Here is a 25,045-nt window from a genome sequence, read left to right on the forward strand (position 1 = left end):
ATCTTATACCGTACAGTTACATATTTCTTATATAGTTTCCGTTAACTTCCCTACAAACTTATATTCATACAATGCAAGGTTCAGTCTGATTCTGCCAATAAGTTTTCTTTTATACCGTAATTTCTTAAGTACTTTCTCTTTTTTTTTTTTTACAAGTGTTCCTAATCTAATGCTGCCTTTAACCTGGATTATAGCTTTGTAGTCCAAATAGTGCTTCCTAGAGCATGGAGCTGATAACACCAAGGTTGCAGGTTCGGTCCCCGTATATTCCTGCATTGCAGGGGGATTGACTAGATGATCCTCAAGGTCCCTTCCAACTCTACAATTTTATGATTTTGTGATTCATATTGGTAACAAGTTAGGAGTAGGGAAACAAAGCATACTAAAATGTAAGAGTTTTTTCTGATAAAATATGACCTTGCATATTTGGTGCAAAAGAAAAAGAAAAGAAAAGAAAACCCAACTGCATACAGAACAATACGCACTGGTTACTCATTGCAAAATATCAGCTTGTTGTACTTTATTTATCTTTTGCCACAACAAGGAATCATAAAGAATAGAACAGATGGGAAGTGGGGGTGGAGAGGGGGCGAAATAGCTGCAGCAAACAAACACTGGGAGAAAAGAAAAGCTCTAGTGAACTGTGGTGTCTCCCAGCATTGAAACACTCAGAAAAATTAACAGGTTTATCAAGTGTTTGCAAGGAGGTTACGTGATGTCATTGATTTACTGAGCATTCATTTCTTATTTGTTTGCAGGGAAGTTAGAAAACATGCCATACAACTTTTATCCTACACTTCCCAGTGTATTTTTCTACCACTTTGCTTATTACAAAAAGGTCCCATCTGGGGGAGGAAGCCAGTTTGCTTTAAGAGCACCATATTAACATTCATTCATTCATTAATCAACCTGATTAATCAACCTGAATTTCCTGGTACATGATCTGAATCCCACCTGAAAATAGCAATGGTCTGGAAGCATCCTTTGAGCAATTCACTGTTCAGAAATCACCTTTCCCAAATGGCCCAGGGCCACCTCTGAATGCATGTGTGGAGCTACTTATGTGAATGCACCTATGTATCAAACTCGCCTTGTATGCAGAAGGTTAATAACCCTGGTGAAACCTTGCAGCATCCATGATGTGCAAAGTTTCCCAAGTTGGCAAAGCAGGTGCTTTCAAACAATGTTAACTCTGAGATGACCCTAGCAGACGAGGTCTATAGCACACGTGCTCTCCAGACACCCTCAAAAAGAAGGAACCGAAGAACACACTTATTGCAGAAAAGCAGGAGCAGGAAAGCTTTCACTGCATCAGTTTCAACAACACCCACTTGTGTGTTCAGTGCTAAATCACTTGAAACCTCTCAGAAGGAAATCAGGCCAGGAGGCTGAGCAACAGGACCAAGGGCACAGGAGAGGTTCCTGGGCTGATCAATGCATCAGCATCCATCCAATTCTTCTCAGAAGCAGCTGTCCCATTTTGTCAGTTTAGACCTGGTCCCGGCAACTGCGTCTCAGCCTTACAGGTGCATCACCTCTTCACAGTCTGCCAGAGCCAGCCGAAAGCCAAACAAAGAGCAGACTCAAGGAAAAATGCCTTTTGCATAGCTAGGTAGTAAAGCTGCCAGCGGAGGCGGAGAAGGTCCTCTGACTCTGCAGGGAAAAGGTATTTCCCAGAGGCCTCATGATGCAATCACAAGACTGTAGATCTTAATAAGAGGCTGTTAAAGTGACAGAGTCTCGGCGCCCCTAAAGCCCACTCATTCTGAGGCTATTTGCTGTGACTGTGGCTAATCTGTGCTGGCTGGAGGAGACAAGGGCAGGCTGATGGATAGAGCCAGTCTTCAGTTAAAAGTTACTGGCCTCCTTGTGATCCCATCAAGCCAGGAAAACTCTCTCCTCTTGCATCGGGCGTCTCCTCCTCCTCCTCCTTTCCTTCATGCTGGCTTCTGAATGCCGCTGTGCAAAGCACCCCAACCTTCACAACATCAGCACAGGTACTACATTCTTAATAAGTGCCGAGTAAATTGCCCGGCTCTGAGGCTGTTACTTTTGGCAGCAGTATCTTTGCTTGGTCACTGAAAAAAGGAGCATCCTGTCCGTCACACATGATTGTCGCATGGCCGCCTGGCTTTCTCAAGGCCATGCTAGACATGGGCATCAGCAGATCAGTGTGTTTAAACCTGGATCTGCTGCCATGGCCAAGAACGTGGGTGAAGGAGATGGGTGTCCCTGTTTGAGGAATAAAACGGATGTGTGGGTGAGAGAAGCTCTTCTCTCAATTTACACCCCCACAGCCCCTCTCCCTTACCCCTTGTCTTCCAGTTGGGGGGTCCCACTACTGGAAGTGATTCGAGCAGGAAGAAAGGCAGCAAGCTGGGGGGATGAAAGGAAAAAGGCTGAGGAAAGTGGGGGTTAGCTGTACACAGCACTTTTTGCCCCTTAAATTAGGCTCCTCCACAAACGGCTTCCTGTATTATTGCATACCCTGCAACATTCTGGGAGGGCAAAGCAAGACAACCACCCACCCTCGCCCACCCAATCTCCACTCACCTTTGCCCTTGCCCACCTGCTCTCCGCTCACCCTTGCCCACCTGCCCACCAGCCATATGAATCCATATGAACCCTGGGGTGAAGGCAGAGCCTTCAAAGCAAATGGGGCCATCCCTCATAAAACAGGGCACTTGGCAGGTATGTTATTGCAGCAATCTGGATTTAAGAACACAGCTCTGTTGATGTTGATATTTGGTTTGGCCCTCAGGCTGAGCACAATATGGAATTGGCAGAGGGGATAAATACTCAGTGGAGGGAATTATTATTTTCTTCAACTTTTCACCATTTGATACAAAAGTACCTGAAGCTCTGAGTGCCAGACACCTCCATGTGGAGAGGGGGAAGAGAGGAGCCAGCTGGACAATAGCAGGGGCCCAGGGGCCTGAGGATGGAGAAGAACTTGGCCGCCTCTCCAGAGCTTATTTGACAGGCATTTTTAGAGGGACATTCAGAATGCGTTCCAGCTGCCACAACAGGACACACCTGAGAGGCGGGAAGAGTTGGCCCTGCTGAAGGAGAGAGGAGCCTGGAAAGCGTAGACGTTGTCGCCCTCTGCAATGGTGTTCAGGTCCTCGTCGTCTGAGAAGGAGCACCGGAATCCTGACTGGCCCAGCTCAGCCAGGATCACCTGCAGTGGCAGAGTGAAATGGTCAGGGCCTTGCAAGGCTTGAGGACTTAGGCAGTATATGAGAAAGGAAAACCTCCTTGGCTTATACAGTGGTACCTCAGGTTACAGCTGCTTCAGGTTACAGCCGCTTCAGGTTACAGACTCCGCAAACCCAGAAATAGTACCTCAGGTTAAGAACTTTGCTTCAGGATAAGAAAAGAAATCGGGCGGCAGCGGCGCATCGGCAGCAGCGGGAGGCCCCATTAGCTAAAGTGGTGCTTCAGGTTAAGAACAGTTTCAGGTTAAGAACGGACCTCCAGAATGAATTAAGTTCTTAACCAGAGGTACCACTGTATGCAGTTCTCAGGGAACAAGGGCACCCAGAGCATGGGGGCAGGAACAAGTCTGGCTTACCTGGTCAGGTGAAATCTTGCCTTCCTCTGCCACCATTTCCCTCAGCTTTGCCACGGTGCTGAGGAGAGGCACAGCCAGGCCCACACGCACAAATCGCTGGCTCTTGGATTGGAAGACAAGGGTGACGTTCAAAGGCCTGGAGGGAAAGGGGCCAGGAAAGGGAACTTAGAATGGTGCAGCAAAATGGCTGCCAAATGGCAGTCCTGCCCCACCCTGGTGAGATACAGGGAGCCCTGGGACCCATATAAATAATAAAATTATTGTTAGTTCTGAAGGCAGCCCTGAACAGTGAAGTTTTTAATGTTTGGGCTTCCCAAAGTAGATCTCAGGGTTCTAGTAAACAAAAGTAAAAAAAAAGCCTAACAGCAAAGTAGATCCTACAAGCCTGAGGTCTGCCCATGCCTGCTTTAGATACACTGGTCTCTTCTCCCCTGCATGCATCCTCTGTCTTCCTTTGCTCCAGCAACAGCCGACAAATGGGAGCTGCCTACCAGAGGCCTGGGTAAGCCCTCTAGCTATTAAAGAAAAGATGCACCAAGCATCAGCCATGGCAAGCAGAACTGGGAGCGCCGTTGCTGGAAGTTGGTGACTGGCTGTGACTGCAAGTTTTTAGCTGGAGGGGAAAGTCATTACTGGCTCATCTGCAGTCTGCACAGGACAGACTCCACATGTACTCCTGCACCATCAGAAAAGAGATGTCAGAGGAGTCTAGTTAGCTCCGCATTTGGGAGTGAAACTACCCACTGGGGCGGAGGAACAACAGACCCATCTGTGGATCAAAAACAGATAAATGTGAATAATGTGGATTAATCTACAGAGGGCGAGTGAAGATTAAGCAGGTGGGCGGGTCTATAGAATTTATGAACACAATCCAACACTCCTGGTAAGCACCCAAACATCATAAAGTGAAGTCTCTTCCTGGGAAAGTATACAGAAATAAAGATGGCTGCCCCATGTACCTATTGGGGGGGTGCATTTCCTCATTCCCACTCAACACAACATCCTTGTAAAGTTACCAAGTAAATGGAGGAAAATATCTTTTTTTCCCCCAGGACTTACAGGTTATGGTGATGGCTTACATCTTGGGAGCATTTTTAAAGGCTTTAAAAAAACTTTCCTGGTTTTAATGCTTGCTTTAGTAGAACCATGCCGATAAATGGACAGCATGGACTAGTTACTGCTTGTCTGTTGTTGGCTTGTGGTGTGTGTGTGTGTGTGTGTGTTTGCTAAGCCAACATGTACAGAGAGAGACACCGTTTTGCTGGGCGGGAGTGAGGGGTGAACCCTCAGAAATGACTCAAAAGTGCAAGTGAACAGGGCTATCTCTGTAGGTGACCATTGCAGTTGCCTTGCCAACTCCCAACAGATGTGCAGAGGAGCCTGTTTGCACTGATTCTGAGAGGGGAAAGGTCCTGCTTTGGTTGGACAAAAAGACAGTCTGCTTTCTCCTCGAGGAAAACTAAGAATATGCAGGCTTTTCAGCACCTGAAATGGGGCTGATGAAGAAATCTGCCTGGGGGGAATAGCAGGCCACTTCACTGATCTTACTAGGCTGGACCAGGGATGCCTGAGCAATTCTGTTTTTGCTAATTTCACTAGGAGCTGACCTGATAATCCTCCCCCTCCCAGACTAATGTATGAATCGGAACTCAGGCTGTAGTCCTGGACTCACTTCCATGGGAGTAAACCCCACTGAACTCAAAGGGAGTTTGCGGATCAAGAACATATCAAAATGCATGCACATTTTGAAAGAAAATAAATTTCAAAATACATTTTAAAATGAATATTAAAATGTGAATTTTCATGTAGCTTTTCTTTGAAATCATAGATTCACGCAGAAGTGGGGTGCAAGGGAGTTATGGGTCAATGCATGCAGAAGAGACACAGACCTGATTAGAATGATTCACCATTTCCCTAGTTAGGATCTGGGAGAGAAAGTGTGGGTACTTGGTTCACATACCTGGTCTGGCGCAAAGGGATGGGCAATGAGATGCACAGGAAGGGATCAAAGGTGTTGCTCTGCTTTAGGCAGTGAGGGCAAGTCAAGGAGGACCTAGAAAGGGAGGGAGAGAAACATTGTCAGATCCCATGTCAAGGGATAACTACACCAGTGAAAATGTAGGGCTGACCTCACATTTTGTATTCTAGGAGTCTGAAGCTCATATCTGGCCTCAAGGCTTAAAAGGAGAACTTGTGGAATGCAGAATAACTAAGGTCCTCGGAGGTCACCCCTTGTCAAATTTGCCCATTAACAATTTGGAAATAAACACTGGTGAGGTCCACGAGACTTGCTTCCCAGTAAATTTGTTTAGATTTACCATTTTAATCTCACAGGTACAGTTGCTCCAGCCAAAGGGCTGTTCAGGGGGCCCCTTGTTCTACAAAAGGAGGGTTGAGTCAGTAGACTCCCCACAGAAGAATGACCACAAGGAAGATCTGCACCCAGTCTATGAGTATTATCAAAAGCAGCATGATACTGAAGTCACTTTGAGGAGCTTAAGATCAGACAGTTAATAGTTCTAAATTTGTATCCCTGTAAATTGACTTTCCATAAATGAATACACTCTTCCCTGTCCCCCAGGCAACAACAGTTTTGGTTACTACACTCATGCTCATCCTCTATGTCACTGTGACCAGTTTCATGCCACAACCAGCGATTCTTTTATCTACAGGCTAGATACTACAAAATATTTCAAAGCTCTTATCGCTGAATGAAACTTTTCTCTCCCATAGTTGCCCTGGAGTGGGAGCATGTTTTACACACATGCTGACAAACAAAGATGACCCCTCAGCTCACATCCAACACTGGGTTCACTGTAATAACCAAATCACATTTTGTTCATCCAGCATAGTGTCACTTCCTGACACTTGTTTGTAGCCTCATAGCACCAGATCCGTTTCTGTGATGGAGACATTCTGTGCTTCACCAAGATGATTTGTGGCTGACTGAAGAAATCCCCTTGATGCATATCAATACATACCCTTGGTTTCAAAGAACAGATAAAAGACCAATACTGCAAGCAGGGCTCATCCTTGCTCTTTCTAGACACAGGTCCACCCTTTAAAGGTCCAAGTCAGAGTGGTTATTTTTTGCCCCACTGCTTTCCCCAAGAAAACTGCTCTTGAATGCTGAATCAGAACAAACGGCAATTCGTGCTGCTTGCTCCGATTCAGCAGTAAAGAGTGGGTTTTCCACAAGTAGCCCTCCACCTAGCAGGGCTAGCCCATTCCACCAGAAGCGGACTTATTTCCTCAGCAGTGAACAGAGCCGATCATCAGAAGTGAGACCAGCTTTTAATGAGATTGGCTCAGTGGTGCAAGTCCTAGCCAGTTAATGGGATTGCACCTAACAAGATTACCTGGGAGTTCAGGCTCCAGTATGTGACATAAAAATAAAAGATTCCCCAAAAGGAAGAAGTGAGGGTTAGACTCAACATGCAGGGCTGAATCCATTCTAGAAAGGAAAACAATCAGCTACTCCCTAATAATAGAAAGTTATCTTCACCTATGTGGATACTTCAGGTAAGTCCCTTTTTCATCAGTGGTGCAGTCTCACTTAAATATACAGGTGCACTTTCAGAAGGACGCAGGTAACACCCTTCATCATATCATGCCACTCAAAAGCACTACTGCATCTGTAGCACAGTTTTGCTAAATGTGTACCAGAAATGACCCAAAACAACCCCTTTGGACATGCATTTGCAGGCATGGAGGTACCGTGCATTACCCCCCCCCCCATACATACACAACATAGGATTTGGCATGGAATCCACATTCAGTTAGACCAATCCATTGCACTAAACAGAGTTCTAGCAGATACATGTACAAGGCTCAGCTCTTGTACCTGTGAAGGAATAAAAACGGAGAAGGTGTTTGAATGCTTGGCCTCCCCCCATTGAGAAACTGCAGCCAACATCTCGAGACTAATGGGCAAACTAAATGTGACAGGAGATCAGATTGGCCAATGGATTTTTCTTTGTTATAAGGTGTTGCAGGGGAGAAGGAAAGATTTGGATCAAGGGCACAGCACTGGGAGACAGTCTAACCCCCCCACTACCACCATCATTTACATTTAAATCTGCCCTCTAGGAAGCTGGCATTTGTTATGGAGGGGTGGGGAGTCAGGTATTGTGTAGCAGGAGCCGCTTTGCTCAGTACTTAAAGCTTGCCCTATCTCCTTCTTTGCAGCTACCCTTGAAATATTATTTTAAAAGACACCGAGTCCTATTTTTATCTGCATTCTTTTGCTCCCACTCACTTTCACACAACCACACTGCATGCACTAGCAGTCTGACTTTGCCAAGGTGAAACCAACAGGAGAAGCAAACCACCTCCCCTCACTCCTGAATTTGACGTCTGGAGCACTATTTGGCCTCCTATATCATCATCATCACCACCATCATCACCACCATCATCATTTAATTAATGAGGAACACAGCTCAGTCAGTAGAGCATCTTAATTTCAGGGCCATGGGTTCGAGCCCACGCTGTGGGGGGGGGGAGGATCCCTCATTGCAAGGGGTTGGACTAGATGGGCCTTGTGGTCCCTGCCGACTCTGCAATTCTATGATTCTATAAGGAAAGCCCCGCTGAATCAGGCCAAAGGCCCATCTGGTCCACTAATGTTCTCAACAGTGGCGTACCAGATTCCTATGTGAAGCTTACAAGCAGAACCTGCGTGCAATAGCACTTTCCTCACTTGCGATTCCCAGCATGTCAGAGGCATGGTGTCTCTGATCCTGGAGTTAACACATAACCATCAAGATAGCCTTATCCCAATGAATGCGCTTAATCCCCTTTTAATGCTGTCAAAGGCAGCAGCCATCATTACACCGTGTAATAGCAAATTCCATAGCTTAACTGTAAGAAGAGTCCTAGCGGATAAGATCAAAGGGGGGAATGGATGTCTCCGATTGCAGTAGGACTCCAAGTTCTCTCTCATACACACATTTAAGGAAAGGCCTCAATATCGGGGAGCCGGAGCACATTTCCCAGGCAAGAAAGGCTGAAGCACTGGGGGAGGGATTCGTTTAGAAAATGCCTGAAGGGGGGAATGGCACTGAGGTTCACAAAATTATGCACGGAAAGAGAAACAGAGAGGGAGAGAGATCCATCTTCCCCCCTCCCTCTGCCATAATACTAGAACTTGCGATCACACAATGATTCTGGTGAAGGGGTAGATTCAGGACAAAAGAAAGTACTGTTTTCACACAGCTAATGGAATTTGCCACCAGAAAGATGCGGGGACGGGCGCTACCTTAGATGTCTTCCAAAGAGGATTAGACAAATTTGCAGAGGGGGAATCGGTCTGTCAGTGACTATTGACCGTAATAGCTCAACCCCAAGCTCAGAGGCAGTTGCTGGGCAGGCGGCGGGGTGGGGAGGGAGGTCAAAGAACAGAAGAGGGTTGTTCCCTTTGTATCTGGGCTGCGCAGAAGCATCTGGCTGAGCACTGTGGGAAAGAGGATTCTGTGCTAGGAGGAACTTTGGAGTGATCCAGCGGGGCTCTCTTTACCTTCCCTGATCACAGTGCCAGAATACAAGAATGGCTATCAATGGCGCTGTGGCGGCTCACCCCACCCCCCACCCAAAGACCATGCATGAGCAAGAAACACTGGCAAACTCAATCTCCCACCTGCTGCCATTCCCGCTCAGGTACCAAGTTTTGAAGAAGTGCTCTATCCAAGCTCCGCAGGGATATTATATATATTTAATGGAAATAGCCAGTTCACCTCCCGAGCTCTCGCTCTCGCGTCCCCCCCCCACTCAAACGCACACACTAGCGTCCTAAATTAAAGTCAAGCCAAACTCCGAGCCCTACTTTTTCCATTCCTTCATCAGCCAGCTCAGAGCGGAGCAGCACTGCACCGTTAATAGATCGTTTGCATATAGACAGGCTTTGACGCACAGATCTGAAGTTGGCAGGCTGAAAATGAAAGCAGCCCTTTTTAATAAGCATTAATGGGAAAGGGATTAATTGGGGAGTGGAGAGCCGCTTGGCATGCCTGGCGTGTCTCTCTCTGCCAACCAGCAGGATGGGAAAGGGGGCCTTTGGGGGGGCACATGGGGTTAGGCTGGGGGTGGGGGAGGCTGGCTCAGCAAGGAGAGATCTAAAGCTCTTCTTCTGCTTCACTGCAGAAGGTGGATGGAATCTTTAAACTGCCTCAGATACCATGGAAATTGCAACCACCACATGTAGGCGCTATCAGAGAACAGATTTGCAGCAATTTTTTATGATTTGGTCCGGAGCAAAACTACAGAGCCTCTGCTAACCGAGGGTGCAATTGTGTTGACTATTTAAGGAGTCCAGGGCACTCCTTTTTATTTTTAATGAAAACCTAAACTTCTTTCAATTTTGGAAACCGATAAAATGTGTGTGTTTGTTCATTTCTCTTCCGCTATAATTGTTCAGCTCCACTAGGCACATGGAAGGGCATGAAGATATAAAGAGTAATGACACCCTGTTGCTTCCTAGCTGCCTGTCCTTCCCTCGCACACCAACCTGCCTCCCTGGCTTCTGAGATTACACCAAGCATTGCCCACAAAAATAATTAAACTCACCTTCATTGCCATAAGGGCTAGAAACCTGCCCCCCACCCTCTGCAAATCTCAGGCTACTGAATTTAATGCTCCTTGCAGAGCACACACAAAACCACGGTGTATATATACACACAGCACAGGCAGAACCCCACGGAGAGCAACTGCCCTGCACTTCTATTAGTTTTTGTGATGGCTCACGCTAGGAAAGAAAGCCCGCCAAAATGAGACTTCTCCAGAGCTCAGGAAGGGGCCAGTTCTGTCACACGGGGCCATTTCAATTTCCTGCCGGAAAGGCTGTTTTTGTTCGCAGGATGCAAGCTGGGAAGTGGCGTGTGGCATGCAAAGCAACGCAGGGTGGGGTGAGGGTGCCTTTTTCTCTGAGCACATTTCCAGGTGGAAATGCTTGCTTGCATGGATATCAGCCGGGGAAAGTAAGGTGCTGAAAAAGTGGCTTCCTGGAGCCTAGCGTGTGCCCCTGCAGCGGCATTTGCCTAGCTACCACCACGCCAGCCACCCTTTCAAACACTACAACGGGTTGCCATGGAGATGGCTGCAATGTCACATGGCGGAGCAAAGCAGTGCAAGTCTGAGACTTGGGAATGAACATGGGGGATTGGGGGGCTGGTCTCTCCTATCTCCCACCTCTGCTCCTCCAGAATGGGGAATTGGGTTAATGCAAATTCCCCACCTCATAGGAAGCAATAGCTGCAAGGCCCCACTGTAGCAGGGTGTCAACGGCCCTGGGAACACCTCTGTTGGGCTGAGGGTGTGACAAGTGAACTAGTTCTTATCTGTTTATTAGCAAAATATCTGTCATTATGAGGGAAGGGAGGGAAGGTTTGTGCATTGCCAGGATCTGTGGGGGAATACAGATGTCTACTCTGTGGAGCTCCTTAGCAGTAGAGGTTTGGCAAGAACCATTCCTGAAACGTGAAAACAGTATTATTTAGACAGTCCTTCACAATCTGCATTTCTCTTTTAACCAACCAATATCTATTCATGCTTTGGATTATGTTTCACGCATACTTCTATGGATTTTATATTTTTGCGTGATATATTTTACGAAGGCGCAGATTATAATATTTAAATAAATACAAGTCACTCGCCAACTAGGCAAAAATACAGAGCACACATTACAGTGGGCCACACAATCACTCACACACCCAAGCACTGTTCAGTGTGTGATGAGATGAGCTCTTCCACTCACCCCAACACTGTACACAGAGCTGGATGTCTTGAGCAGGCAACACACAACAGATGTAGCCTTCATTTCCTTCCCCCTGAGATATCTTTATGAGGAAGATCACTCTTGGGTCGTCCACCACTGAACGAGAGTTTTAACATAAGTCACATGTTCAAATGTGACACACTTTATCCTCTGCCAGATGACACTTGCCCAGATTTTAAAATGCAACGGAAACCACCTTGGACAGCGCAATCTGTGGCCCCAACTAACACAAGGCATTCTGCAGATCTGGTGATGGGCGGTTTGCCGACTAAGTGACAGGTAGAACCAGCAATAATGGATGGGCCACTCAGACAGATGGAACATCTGACTTTGCTCCAGTTCCATTGGCAGGGGGGGATCTCCCATAAAGATTGCTTTTGCCCCTGAAGTGGCACCCATTGCTGTCGACGTAAACTTCCAAGGTTTTTTGGGCATATGGCATGGAGTTCAACTGAGGCCACCCTCCAGAATGCACCACTGAGAAAACTTGCTTCATTTAGTTCTCTCCCTACATAAGGTCCTCTAAGCACAAGCTGTAGAGGTCCACATGCACTGGAATAAATTTAACTTTGCAATCTCTAAGCCACTTTACTCTACTAAAGCCTGTTTGACACGCTCCGGCCCCTTAATGCAGCAGCCTTTTTGGTTAACAGCTGTCAGCTTCATTCTGGCTCCACAAGTGTCACTTGCTCCACCAGCTTGCGTGCCGCACAGAGGACAAGTCCAGGTGTCATCAACCTAATTCCATAAAGATTTTGCCAGCATCTGATTTTCTAAGCACAACTCATCTCAAAGGGTTCTTAGCCTTTCCAAAACTCACTTTCTGCTTGCTGGTTGTTTTAAGGCACTTCTTCTGTTCTCCAAATATAACAAAGCAATGCAGATGTGGTTCGGGAATAGGGATGACCAAGCCTTATTCTATGGACCAAAAAGCCCAGCTGATGCACTTCAAAACTCATAAAACTGGAGCCAAGCCAGGATATGTTTCCATATTTTCACACAAGCTCTGGCAGCACTGCACAATACTCAAAGGAAAATGCTGGCCTGAAGATCTGTGGTGCTAGCTAACAGCAGCTGCTCCAGTTTTGGTCACGCTGTGATAGCAGCTGTTGATCCTATCACAGGTACTAGATAACAGCATCATAGCTGTTTCTCTTCCTACCTCATTGGTAAAGACTGGAGTCTCTCCAAATAAAGACTGGATGTGTATGTCCAATTCTCCAGGAAACAATGGGGTTTTGTTGGCAAGAAAATATCCAAACATAGAATTCTATGTGCGGCAGAACAAATAGGCTTAGCAAGCAAACACAGAAAAGCATGAGAGATAACCAGGATACACAAGTGAAAGTGCTTCTTCACACGATGCAAAAATAATTAAAGAATGTGTGGCCATGCAACTGGCGAGTGCAACAGGCTAGATCAGGGATGGGGAACCTGTAGCCCTCCAGATGTTGTTAGACTACAGCTTCCATCATCCCTGACCATTGGCCAGACGGGCTGGGGTTGATGTGAGTTGGAGTCCAACAACATCTAGAGGGCACTAGGTCTCTATTCATCTTGTAGATGGCTTTTAAAAATTAAATAAATTCATGAATGAATTCAGTAATTATCAGTGGATAGGAGCAATAATAGTTTTATGGAACTTATGCATTCAGAGACATAGTATCACTGAATGCCAACTGCTAGGGACCAGAAGCAGATGAGGCTTACTGCCACAATGCCCAGCTGGTGAGCATCCCAGAGGCATCTCGTTCATCATTGTGAGAAGTGGGTTACTAAAGTAGATGAACCTTGGGTCTGATTTAGCTCAGTTCCTCTTATGGAAAACCTACTCAGCAGCTTAGGGGCAAAGCAACAAAACAATTCTTCCTATCTCTGTTCTGTCTTGACTTATTCAACACTTTTATGTGCACTTTTGCTTTTCTGAATACTACCCAGAAAAACATAGGAGCAGAAACCAGTGCGAAGACACCCACTAGTACAATGTGGATTCCTCCTCTCCACCCAAAATCCACTCTGGGGGGTTAAGAGAACCCCCAGAGCAACACAGGTGTGTGTGTGTGTGTGTGTGTGTGTGAGAGAGAGAGAGAGAGAGAGAGAGAGAGAGAGAGAAATCATTCCATTGGACAAGCAGAAATGATCACACTGATGGAATGATCATATTAGCACAATTCTTAATTCCACCTGAAGTTTGTAACAGGGCAAAGTCGAATTCAGATTTAGCAATTATCACATTTGGAGCCTGCCACAATATACCTGTTCAAGGCTCCATGGCTGCAGAATGTGCACAGATCAGAAGAAGCAATATAGACAGGGCTCTCCTTGAATGTAGATCGGGGCAGAATTTGTAACCTCCAAACCTATGCGTGTGCAGCAGCCACACGATAAAGGAAAGCATGAGTGTGACTGAAATGTCTGTTGCAACAGTGTCTCCAAAATTCTTAATAAACACTCAGAAATTCAGAACCTGCTCCTGGATATTTTGTAAATTCACAGATACGTACCTTGCTTGCAGGACCTCTGCTGGCCTGACCGGGCATCTGGGCCACAGCAGTGGGAATAATATAGCTAATTCAATTTAAGCCCAAGTTTTTGAAGCAAGTCAAGTTCACAGTTGGCTGAGTTGGCTAGAATTCCAGATTCCAGAGCTTGGAGTTTTGTTTTCTACTCTGCCCTTCAGAGTAGAAACAGCAGCAGCAGCAACAATGGGTGTTGTGGTGCCTTAAAGATTAACAAGTGCAAACGTGCCAAAGACCTCTAATGTTCTAGAAATGATCTAGAAGCCCTGTGCCTTTAGGTTCCTTGCTATCCCTTCTCAAGAAGAAGATAGAAAGACCACATGGGGGAAAGGATGGGGCACGGCATTCCTCAAAGGAAAAGCTCAGATTTTATTCGCAGGTCAGAAGATAAGAAACTTGATCGCAAATCCTGGCTCCTTTTAGCCACCCATATAAGAAGCAGAGTGTGTGCCCCTCTCCCCGTCCCAACTACAACAATGCCCTTTTGGTAGGGGGAAGCACTGATGTGGAAGTTGCCCACAGGACAGCTGCTGTGCAGAACCCAGAGGAAGGGACTGAGCAAGTGAAATGGGAAGAAACCCCTACAGATGTGCTACGTTTTGGAATTGAGTGACACCTGTTACTTCAACAAAAGAATAAGAACACAAGTGATAAGTCTGGATGGCAGCATGCTCAGCTAACACATCCACATGTTCTCCTTCTGTTCGCACAACCCTTCTTTGGGAAAGAGATGCCAGTGCCCTTGAGATACTCGGAAGGGTGGAGGCAAGTCCAGCACTGGCTTCCACTAAATTCTGATGATTGGAAGACAAATGTGGGAGCCTCGTCTGCTTCCTTGGCTGCTGTGTCCCTGCTCCTGCTGTGGCCTAGAGCAAGGGCTCACCCTATTCAGTGCACAGTGGGGTGGGGGGAGAGAGACTTACAATGGAAAGCTCTGGCAAGCGCTAGTCATTAATGCCTTATCTTTGAGAGCAGCCTCACACCGGGAGCTTCAAACTTCACTCCGCTCCCAGCTCTTTCATCCCACCGCCAGAGACACAAAACAGCAGTGTCAGCAGCAGGAGCCTCGTGCATGTCATGTGCGTGCATTCTAAGGAAAGCACGGCTGCGATGCTTCCCTCGGCCTGCATCCATCTCAGGGTGGCTGAAAGAGTCAGGAGCTGCTAGGCTTGCAAGATTGTGCTAAGGCGAGTCACCCCTGGCCACACAAAGGGGGACAGAGCCGTGCCACGTTCTGTTCCATTCCACACTTCACTAGCCTCTCCGTCTGCACTGGGGTGGTGTATGGAAAGGGGGACACTTCTTCTGAAAGAGGGTACTTGCTGTTGAAGTCACGACCTGCAGCAGGGGTGCATGCAGTTGCACGGGTGCAAGGGTGTGCTTGCAGTCCAATCATGTCCCTACAATTTTTTGTGCAGCTCAGATGGACAAAGGAAGAGAGTAATACCACAGTGGTGCAGGGAGTTCAGAATCAGTCACCTGATTATCTCCAAAACTAACCCACTGATGCAGTACAATGGTACCTCGGGTTACATATGCTTCAGGTTACATATGCTTCAGGTTACACACTCCGCTAACCCAGAAATAGTGCTTCAGGTTAAGAACTTTACTTCAGGATGAAACAGAAATCACGCGGTGGTGGTGCGGCAGCAACAGGAAGCCCCATTAGCTAAAGTGGTACCTCAGGTTAAGAACAGTTTCAGGTTAAGAACAGACCTCCAGAACGAATTAAGTTCTTAACCCAAGGTACCACTGTATTTGTGAGTGCTGCACTATCACAGTTGCTGTTGCAAGCAGCTGAGAAGGAGGCAAGCCAATTCTGGTATGTCCAAACTAAATCACTGTTTCTCGCTCACCCTGCACTTTCTGCTAGTCAGCTATTATGCTCCTTAGCTTAAACTCAGGTCCTCCAGGACTTTGGCCTGCCTGCAGCATCTCCCACATGTTCTGCCTTGGAGGTGCTCTGAAACATATATTTGCACACAATTCTTGGCCATTTTTGAAAGTAACAAAATGCCGGAATGCAATGAGTAGCACTTGCTCCCTTTTTACCTGTATTGTGCCTGGAAGTGGTTCTGCACAAAGCTCTGGCCCTTTAGCGGCTGGGCGGTTGGCTGAGCACTCGCATTGGTGGAGCCCTCTTCCTGCCCAGATGGAAGCTGCAGAGAAAATAAGAGAGCACGGCTGAGTTATAGGACTGGGGAGCCTGCCCCTCCTCCAGATCTTGTTGGACTACAACTCCCAACATTCCACCTGCCGCTGAAAACACCTCCCAAAACAAACATTCTCCCAATGGACACTCAGCCAAATCCGCCATCATAGTTCTGCCTTCTTAACACCGTTTTAAAATGTGGGTTCTTCCAGCTCGTTGTCCCTGCTTTCCTCCCACTTTCTCTCCCTGCCCTTCCATCACCACCACATTTCTCTCACTTTTTCACATCTCCCACTCCCTTTCAGCAGCAAAATCACGTCTAAAAGGGGGAATAGAGAGAGTTGGTTAGGTGACCATGTTTGCTAACAGGCATTAAAAAAAAAAAAGAATTCTGGCAGGGTTCTGTTTTGATGGGTTTTCATAAACATACACATATTTTTTGTCCTGCTCTGTGAAGTTGTTTGGATGAGAGAAGAGGGTGCAAAAGCTCAATTACCAGCTTCAAGGTGTTTGGGAATCTTTCACTCTCTCCTCATTAAATCAGGGAGAAGCAGGCTGAGCCAGCACCTGCCAGTCCCAGAACAGGACAAACACATTTTGTTGCACGCAGTGTGACAACAAAGGAATAAAAAAAAGTATCTGCAAATAAAGCAGGCAGGTTGGTCTCCCTAGGGACCAGAAAGGGACACCTGGTCAAGCCCTATTCTTAGTAGAATGTATACTAAGCCAAAGCATGCAAGCAACTTTTGCCACCCGAGTCCAGGACCAGTCAGTGGAATCCTATATTATAGCCTTCCATGCGGATGGACCAACATTCCCATCAACCATTGGCCACTGGCTTCTGGAAGAGCGGGTCCCCCACCCTTGCTACATTACCATTGTTCTGCAGCTACTGTTTCCCACAAACTGTTTCTGCATAGTCAAGGCTCCATTTTGCAATGAAAGCGTATGCCAGTGACACTTCTGCCTGGGGCTTACACAAACACACTAATCTAAGTGCTACCAGCATTGGAAGTCACTGTACAATCTGGGAGATCTGCATGGTTGCCGCTTGCTGTGACACGGTGCTCTGAGCATGCAAGTAGGCTTTTTCAGCAGCCGCTGCTGGGCTGTAATAGTAATCTGAATTGGGCCTCAGTGACCTCACGGCTCAGGAAGCAAGGCTGCCCACACCTGCCCCCTCCTATTAAGACAAAGGAGATTTAACATTTTAATGGATTTCTCAAACGTAGCAGGATGGAAGGAAAAGAATTCATGATGCTATTAATCAAACCATTTGCCCTGTCTGGAAAAGTGTTTTTCACCCCCTCTATGAAAGCAAGGGAGAGAATTTCTCTTGATACGCAAGGAAGAACAACAGAATAGGAGGGTAATAGCGCCCAGACTCTAGGAAGCAAGGAGATTTCCCTAAAATGGGAGTTGATCTCCTAACATGGTGACACATTGGCTCAAAGAGAAGTGCAAGAACTCAGTTATCTATTCTGTATTTTAACGAATGCTTTGTCATCTTTCAAATCATGCTGTTAGCCACACAAGATGAGTTTTTTATTATTGATAAAGTGAAGTAAATATTTTTAAAAATTAAAAACCTAATGGTTATGTTCTTTGGAAGATTATTATTAGGGGATCCTCCAAGCAAAAGTTCACAATTCTGGACAAGGTATTTGAAAGATCTCTTGTTCCTATCAAGTCCCCCTTGCCATGCAAAGAAGCAGAAGAGGGTGCTGGTCGTGCTGCAGAGTAAAATCCATGCAAGTAAACAATGAGGCCCATGAGAACAGTATGATTCTGGACTGCACCTCACACTTTCTGCAATGCAAAGGGTCCCTCTAGATCAGCCTTTCTCAACCTGTGAGACCCCAGACTACAACTCCCATCACCCATAGTTTGCAAAGCCAGAGCTCAGGGATGATAGGAGTTTTAGTCCAACAACATCTGGGGACCCACAGGTTGAGAACTGCTGCTCTAGATGCATCTCACTGTGGTAAGGCTTCTCAGAAGGTTGGTAGCTTGAACACTGTTGGCCTAAGATTGGTTCTCATGAGACCTGAGCAGAGGGGACTTATTCCAAAGGACTAACAGGAAAAGTAATGTGCAAGGTGCTATACTCTTAAGGGTGTTGTTATGCACCAAGATCCTTTAAGATTCTCCTTGCTTCTCCATTACATTTTTTCCTGGACTGTCATTTTTTAAGGTGGGGAGGGGTGAAGATGGCTATTCCATCCCTCCATTTTATCAAGTCCTTAAACTTTGGCATTCCTGTGTTGTGGAAACAGCCTCAGCCATCAAACAGCTGCCACAAACAGCAGAGAACTAAAGTCGCCTTCACTTCATCAGATGCAAAAGAGGACATGGGTCCTGCACCTCTAATAGTAGACAATTCCCACTTCACCACTAGAACACCAAGATACATGTCCTCTCTTGCATCTGACCACTAGCACTCCTAAAGGGTCGCAGAAGAGTTTAGCCTTTCTGCATGGCTCACACTCCATAAGAAGAACTTTCTCCTAAGGGAGAATTCAAGAGATGAAAGTTGGCTGAGTATGGGTGCAGCCACCCTCCCAACACCAGCATTGCTTAATGCTTATTTGGGTGGAGCACGTTTGGAGCTCTGCAGATGTGCCAACGAAGCCCACATGCCCACCCACACTCCCAACCCCATCACCATCCTGCCCCATCCAGCTAAGCTGCAACAATGCCAGCATTCAGATGGCAGATCCACCACCACCTGAGTCACTACGGCATGCAGAAGACCTTATGCTGCAGAGAGGCAAGTCACACCGACATCTACCCAAGAGGCATCTTCTACAACGGTCACCTCAGAACCAGAGAGTGCTGTCACTTCAGTCCAGGGATGATTCAAAAACAGGAACACCCTGGCACCTGAACAGAAAGCAAATCATGTCCCACTTTTTTAAGGTCCAGGTAGGTAAGCACAGAGAGGAGCTGTGTCACTTCCGTTGAGAGATCAGCTGGCTTTAGCTCTCTGTCAGCTGTTGCCTAACAGCAGCTGTTCCAGCAGACTTCCTGAATTGTTTCCACCCCACCTGGTCATTATAAGAACTATAATTTAAAATACTGCTGCCTGAGATTATTTTTTCCTCCTCTCTCCCCATTCACAGGAACATAGGAAACTGCCTCATACTGAGTCAGTGTTTAATACAAAATACAGTACTTATCTGGCTGGATCTGGAACTTCACAATATCTGGACATGGCTTCAATTCACAATATCTGGACATGGCTTCAATTTTGCATCTGAATTTGATACATTTTTTCCTAGTTCTGACTATGTCAAGCCAGTGTGTACCACTCCAGACGGCAAATTGGGAGCTCACACAACTGAATGCGGAGGGTTTCCGCACCTTAAAGTGTTCCCTTCTGACCAGGGAATAGACACTTGCTGTCACAGACTGGCTGGAGGAACCAGCTGGGAAACCCTCAAGGAAAGAAGGCTCAGAGCCAGGGGACTGGTGGTGGGAAAACGATGAGTGGTCAGAGGGTGAAGACTGGGAGAAGCTGTCTGAGGCTGAAGAGGTAACAGGGATTAGTGAGGGAGGAGGTGGAGAGATTGTTGCAAAGAGAAGTTCAGAATCAGAGGCAAAAGCTCAAATAGGAGAGGAGGGAGGCCAAGAGGCAGAGATGAATCTGGCTGTTGAAGATACACAGGTGTCTCCCTCTCCTGCTGCAACAAGCTCCCCTCCCCCATGGTCTCCCAGAACCAGAAGAGGCATGAAGAGGGCAGATGAGAAGTTAGCTTCATGCAGGCACAGTGTCAGATTGCTTGGGGGAAACCCTGGAGAGAAGAGGACTTAGGCAGCTGTGGGGAGTTGGGGACCTTCAGTCTCCGCAACTGCTTCATGGGGACGAGACCTGCCAGAGAAGAGTTGCTCTGCTCAGCCGGCCTGACATCCTGTGCAAATGCTTTTCTTTCTTTCGTTTTTTCTAGTAAAGAGTTAACTCCAATTTGCTCAATGTAGTTTCCTGCTGGCTCGCTCCTGTCACTTACTGAGACCCTTAAATATATCCCCTGTTGAATTAAGTCTCATGAATGCCCCTTATACCACAGGGCAGTTATGTCTTGCTTCATTTTATTGCTTAAATACAACTTTGGGTTGCAAGAATACAGTGGCTGGAGACAACTTATGAAACTGACTTTTGTATGCTTAACAAAGCTTTGCCTGGAGATACAATCTCCAAAACAACCTTTGGGAGTTTAGCCAAGATTAGCCCAAAATTGCACAATTACGGGAGGTCACTGCTGAATGCCACTTTGTGTTTGCTCCCTTTCAAAGGGGACTTTCTGTCTTCCCGTCAGCTTGACCCACATCCAACGCAACCGAGCTACAGGTGCGTAGGTGAGAAGGGGTTGGGTTACTGCCTGGCCGTGGGCCCATAACAATTGTTCCATTCCTGGAACAAGACAGAGTGTCCTTTCCTTCTTGAAATTGCATAACACCTTTAGCTTATGGCAGTTTAAGTCAGCTCTAATACTTTGTGCAGAGGTGTACCTAGAGTCCCTTGCACCCTCAGCAAGGAGCTATATTGGTGGGACACAGACCCCCCGGAGGGAAAATCTAAGAAGCAGGCAAGGTTGCCTGGATAGGAGAAACATGCCTCTTCAGGGCTGGATGCGGCTTTCTGCCTGCAAGCCACTCCAATGGCCACTTTCCGTTCCTCCTGCAGTAGGAGCAGCTTTTCCTGCTGGAGACTCCTTCTGTGGACAAAGCAGTGACTGTGTTTCTGAGCCAGTGGGGGCACTCCAGATGTCATGAGAGGACTTCAATACCTGACAGGTGGTTTGTGTGCCCCCCCCCCCGTGCCTGCATCTCTGGTAGGGGCTGGTTTTGCCAACCCCTAGGTACACCTCTGACTTTGCGATTACGGTACTTCTTTCATCTTGCCTGTTTGTCATTCCACTTCCAAATAAACAGCTTCTAATCAGAGCCGTAGCTTGGGGGGGGGAGCCAGGTTTTTTGCACCGGGTGAAGCCTCCAAAGGGGCACCAGCCTGTGTGTATGCAAATACACCGGGGGGGGGCCAAACCTGGGTCTTTGACCAGGGTGAAAATGAGCCTAGTTTCATCCCTGCTTTAATAAAATTACTCCTGATCTTGCCTGCTGATTCATGGGGCATGGCCCCAATCTTAGAAACTTAACCACCAGCTTTGCATGCTGTAGTGATCCTAAATATTAAAGGTTTGAAAATACAAATGCACCCACTAAGAGACAAGGGATGCCTAGCCTTCTCAGACCCCAATGTGTCTCCAGGACGGTCTACCTGCTTGGGTTTCTTAACTAATAGATGTCAAAAAAATCTTGGTCCGAAGGCTCCTTTGGCTGGGGCTCACTCATTCCCTATTGTGTTTACTCTGTCACAGTCAGAGCCATAGTACCTAACACCTTTCAATCACATGGTTTGCCCTTGAGTGCAAGGCTCACAAGAGTTTTCTTCCAGCATGGTGGACCAATCCAGATCAGGAACCTGGGATGGGGGTGGAGAAGCAGCAGTGGCAGAAACAGCTTACCATGACTGTGGTATGTGTCGGCAGTAGCAGCAACAACCTGCAAGGCCTTATGGCGGCGGCACAATTGCCACCACGACAAGGCTTTGCAGGCGGCTGCCACTTCTGCCACTGCCCACTCCTGTGGCGAGGCTTCACAGGCTGCTGATTATTGTGCCACTGCTGCCAGGCTGCTGCTGCTGCTTCTGCCCTTTCCCTGCCATTGTTGATTCTGCCGTCACCAGGCTGCTACCGCTTCTGTCGCCTAGCAGGTCTGTTGGCAGTCTGGCAGTCCCAGATTATTTGTATTCACTATGACTCAACACCATACGCTGGCTTGCCCTGAACACCACCATTTGGTAGCCAAGCCCAAAGCCAAAAGTCCTATTGGGATGCATTTTGGCTTGCATGCCGCTGATAGTGTCCATGAGGTGATTGATAATATCATCAGTTATCAGTTTTATACCCTTATGTAGTAGCATTTGCCAGGACATTGTCCTGCTCACCTCTGAGTGGTGCCTTCCTTATTTCAGATATCGTGATATGTCAATATATTGCGATGTTTAGCTGGTGATAGATCACAATATTGAAAACCAGTTGTCGCCCAGCCCTAATAAGCAGTATATTTGTTATAATGATGAAACACATGGCACAGGCTGAGTGGAGAGACAAGTATCCATTAGTACACCACAAGCTGTTGCCTGCAATGGTCAAAATCCTCCAGTAAGAAGAACTGAAGGCTTGATCTTTACTACAGCTCCGTGTGCTAGTTCCCATCAAAGTGAGGTGTGGTATCAGGATACCATCTTTCCTGTGCAACTCCCTGCCCTTGGGGCTTACTACTCCGCACAACAGCACATTGTTTATCCCCTTGCCTTTCAATTATCATTCTGTTCCGTGGAGTCTATTGTTATACACTTTTACACATGGCTGCCGCCTTTGAAAGGCATTTGGATACTGCAGGTGGTGCAGAATGCTGTTAGCAGGCCACTGCTGAGGGCCAGCACTGGCTGCCAGTTTGTTTCTGAGCTGCTTATCACTTTTAAAGCTCTAAAACAGAGGTGCCTTACCCATGGCTTTCCATATGCTGTTGGACTACAACCCCCATCATCTTTGGCCATTGACCATGCTGACTGGGGCTGATGGGAGTTGGAGTCCAGTGACATCTGGAGGGCTACTGGTTCCCCAGTCCCTGCTGCTTGTTCCCATATGATTACGCCTGCCCATGGAGGTCCTCAGGAGTTGCATACGCAGGACAGGGCCTTCTTAGTTGTAGCAACCAGCCCTTGGGAGCTTCTTCTCTGTCAATTTTCAAGAAACTGGTAGAGATCATCCTGTTTTAACAGGCCTGCATCATGGGCTGATTTGCTCCCTTGCCCAGATTGTTGGTTATTGCTGATGCCAACTGCTTCTGCCTCTCAATTTTATGCTGCTCGGTTTTATTGTGTTTACTGTTTTACCAATACATCACACAAATACACACATATTGTACTTTGTAATTGTCACATGCTGCTTTGGGAGCTGCTTTGGCCAAACAATGGCTTCTACATTCGAATACAAATAAATAAATATAAATGCAAAGTATGTGCGCAAACAGCATGTCAGCTGCTGCCAGCAAGATGCATTAGTCAGCTTACCAAATTACAGCCCATCCACGTTTTAACAACCAGGCTGATAACGCCAGTTATACTAGCTAATTACTACACAGCAAGAGGTAATTTGGGCGCATTGCAGCTGAACACAAACACCCCCACCTGCCTGCATTTTACATGCGTATGTGAGCCTGTGCATACACACACTGTGGGAGCGAGGTTGCGGGGCTGATGATAGCTGGCATCTGCATGGGATTACTGGCCTGGAATGATGACTCTTACTGAAAATGAACTTTAAGGTGGTCTTTAGCCAAATTCTCTTAACTTTTTAATCTGACATGTTAGCTACCACTATGCACCATCACTCAGGGCTCATTTCCAGGGTGCAAATACCTAAGAGAACGCATATGTCCCAGCATGTTCAGGGCAACCCCACCCACCTCACTGAGTGACCATTAGGTCCAGTCGTGGCCGTCTCTGGGGTTGTGGCACTCATCTCACTTTATTGGCCGAGGGAGCCGGCGTACAGCTTCCGGGTCATGTGGCCAGCATGACTAAGCCACTTCTGGCGAACCAGAGCAGCGCATGGAAACACCGTTTACGACATCACACACTAAAAGCTTCCCTGAACAGGACTGCCTTCACACACCAAGTGCCTAGCACACAACACACGAAGGCTCCACAAAAAAGCACGTAAGGGCTACGCACATTTCTAAGCACCTACTAAACTGCGAAAGCTGTGTGCTAGCCAGAAAGAAAGGTGTGTGGAACAAGTGCAGTCATGGGTTTCACAATGCCATTCAGGGAACTTCCCTCAAGACAAAGGCCTTGTCAGAGCCAGTGGAATCAGGAAGGTCACTGTGCACAATGGACAGTGTCTGGAAAAGCAAAGCAGAGATTTTCCACACAGAGAGAACATGCCCGGCCTTAATCTGGTCACTTTTAGGTGGAAAGCCCAATGGCTTCTTCTCAGCCATCAGAATCTAGAACAACCAGCTCTAGGACAAGGATGAAGAGCCTGCAGCATTCCCTAGTGTTGCTGGACTACAATTCCCATCATCCCTCATTACTGGATGGGGAGTCATCAAGTCCAACAACATGAGGTTTTTCACCCGTACTCTAAGAGAACATGAGGTTTTTCACCCGTACTCTAAGAGAATATAGGTGGCAAGCCCAAGATCCCCGCTCTCACAGAAATGAAGAGCCACTGAGAGTAAAACCATGCTTCAAGAGAACAAGATAGGAATCCGCTCAAAGAGAGGGGCAGAAGCACACAGAATAAATATTAAGCGAAAGTTTTAGCAGGAAGTTTAGTTAATGACTTGGTGTCTTTTAAGTTCATACAGCTTGCTCCATTTCGGTCACGTATATTTTGGCTGGCAAAAAGAGCAACAACTCGCAAACTTGGTTCCCTGTTGTACAAAGAAACAGCTGCAGAGAGTTATTAGATATAACTACTTTTGTTCAGAGTTGCTGAACAGGTAGGCGGACCATCCGAGTCCTGGAAATGGCTCAGGGTGGCTGCTTTAATGACCACCAACATTGCTAAGCTGCCTCCAGTCTAAAGAACCTAAGCTGTGTCAAGTCTTTAAAATCACTCTTTATAAATGATGTTATTCATTACAGCAGAATTATAGCCAGTCCTGAGCTGTGTGTCACACCTGGCACCCCGCATGCTCTAGATTACATGGTTGGTTCTCCAGTCCATGTATCTATCAAAAGTTACCTTTTAGTGGCTTAGGTTGGTACATACACTGAACTCTCCCTCCATTAGACACAAACACTAAGATCTGGCCTACACTTATTTTAAAAAAATAATAAAAATAGCCTGTTCATGGTATCTTATGCCCATCATCACCATCAGGTGTACCACCTTCTCAAAGCAGTTCTTCTGCCTGGTGTGGTCCATCCATGGGGACGGCCCCAGGTTGAATCCCCA

At 46.9% G+C, this 25,045-nt stretch overlaps 1 protein-coding gene across 2 annotated transcripts in view; it reads right to left on the reverse strand.

Moving 5' to 3' along the window:
- The window catches only part of USP43 (ubiquitin specific peptidase 43), an 87,756-nt gene that overhangs the window by 30,654 nt on the left and 32,057 nt on the right, over positions 1 to 25,045 (reverse strand). For both annotated transcript variants that reach the window (XM_053376164.1, XM_053376163.1), the window contains 4 exons: positions 15,914 to 16,020; positions 5,535 to 5,627; positions 3,575 to 3,710; positions 3,037 to 3,181 (listed from right to left, as the gene is read on the reverse strand). In XM_053376164.1, coding sequence (XP_053232139.1) covers positions 3,037 to 3,181; positions 3,575 to 3,710; positions 5,535 to 5,627; positions 15,914 to 16,020 — 481 coding nt within the window. The remainder of the gene's footprint in view (positions 1 to 3,036; positions 3,182 to 3,574; positions 3,711 to 5,534; positions 5,628 to 15,913; positions 16,021 to 25,045) is intronic.

This window comes from Podarcis raffonei, chromosome 2 (assembly GCF_027172205.1).
Source record: "Podarcis raffonei isolate rPodRaf1 chromosome 2, rPodRaf1.pri, whole genome shotgun sequence".
Taxonomy (NCBI): domain Eukaryota; kingdom Metazoa; phylum Chordata; class Lepidosauria; order Squamata; family Lacertidae; genus Podarcis; species Podarcis raffonei.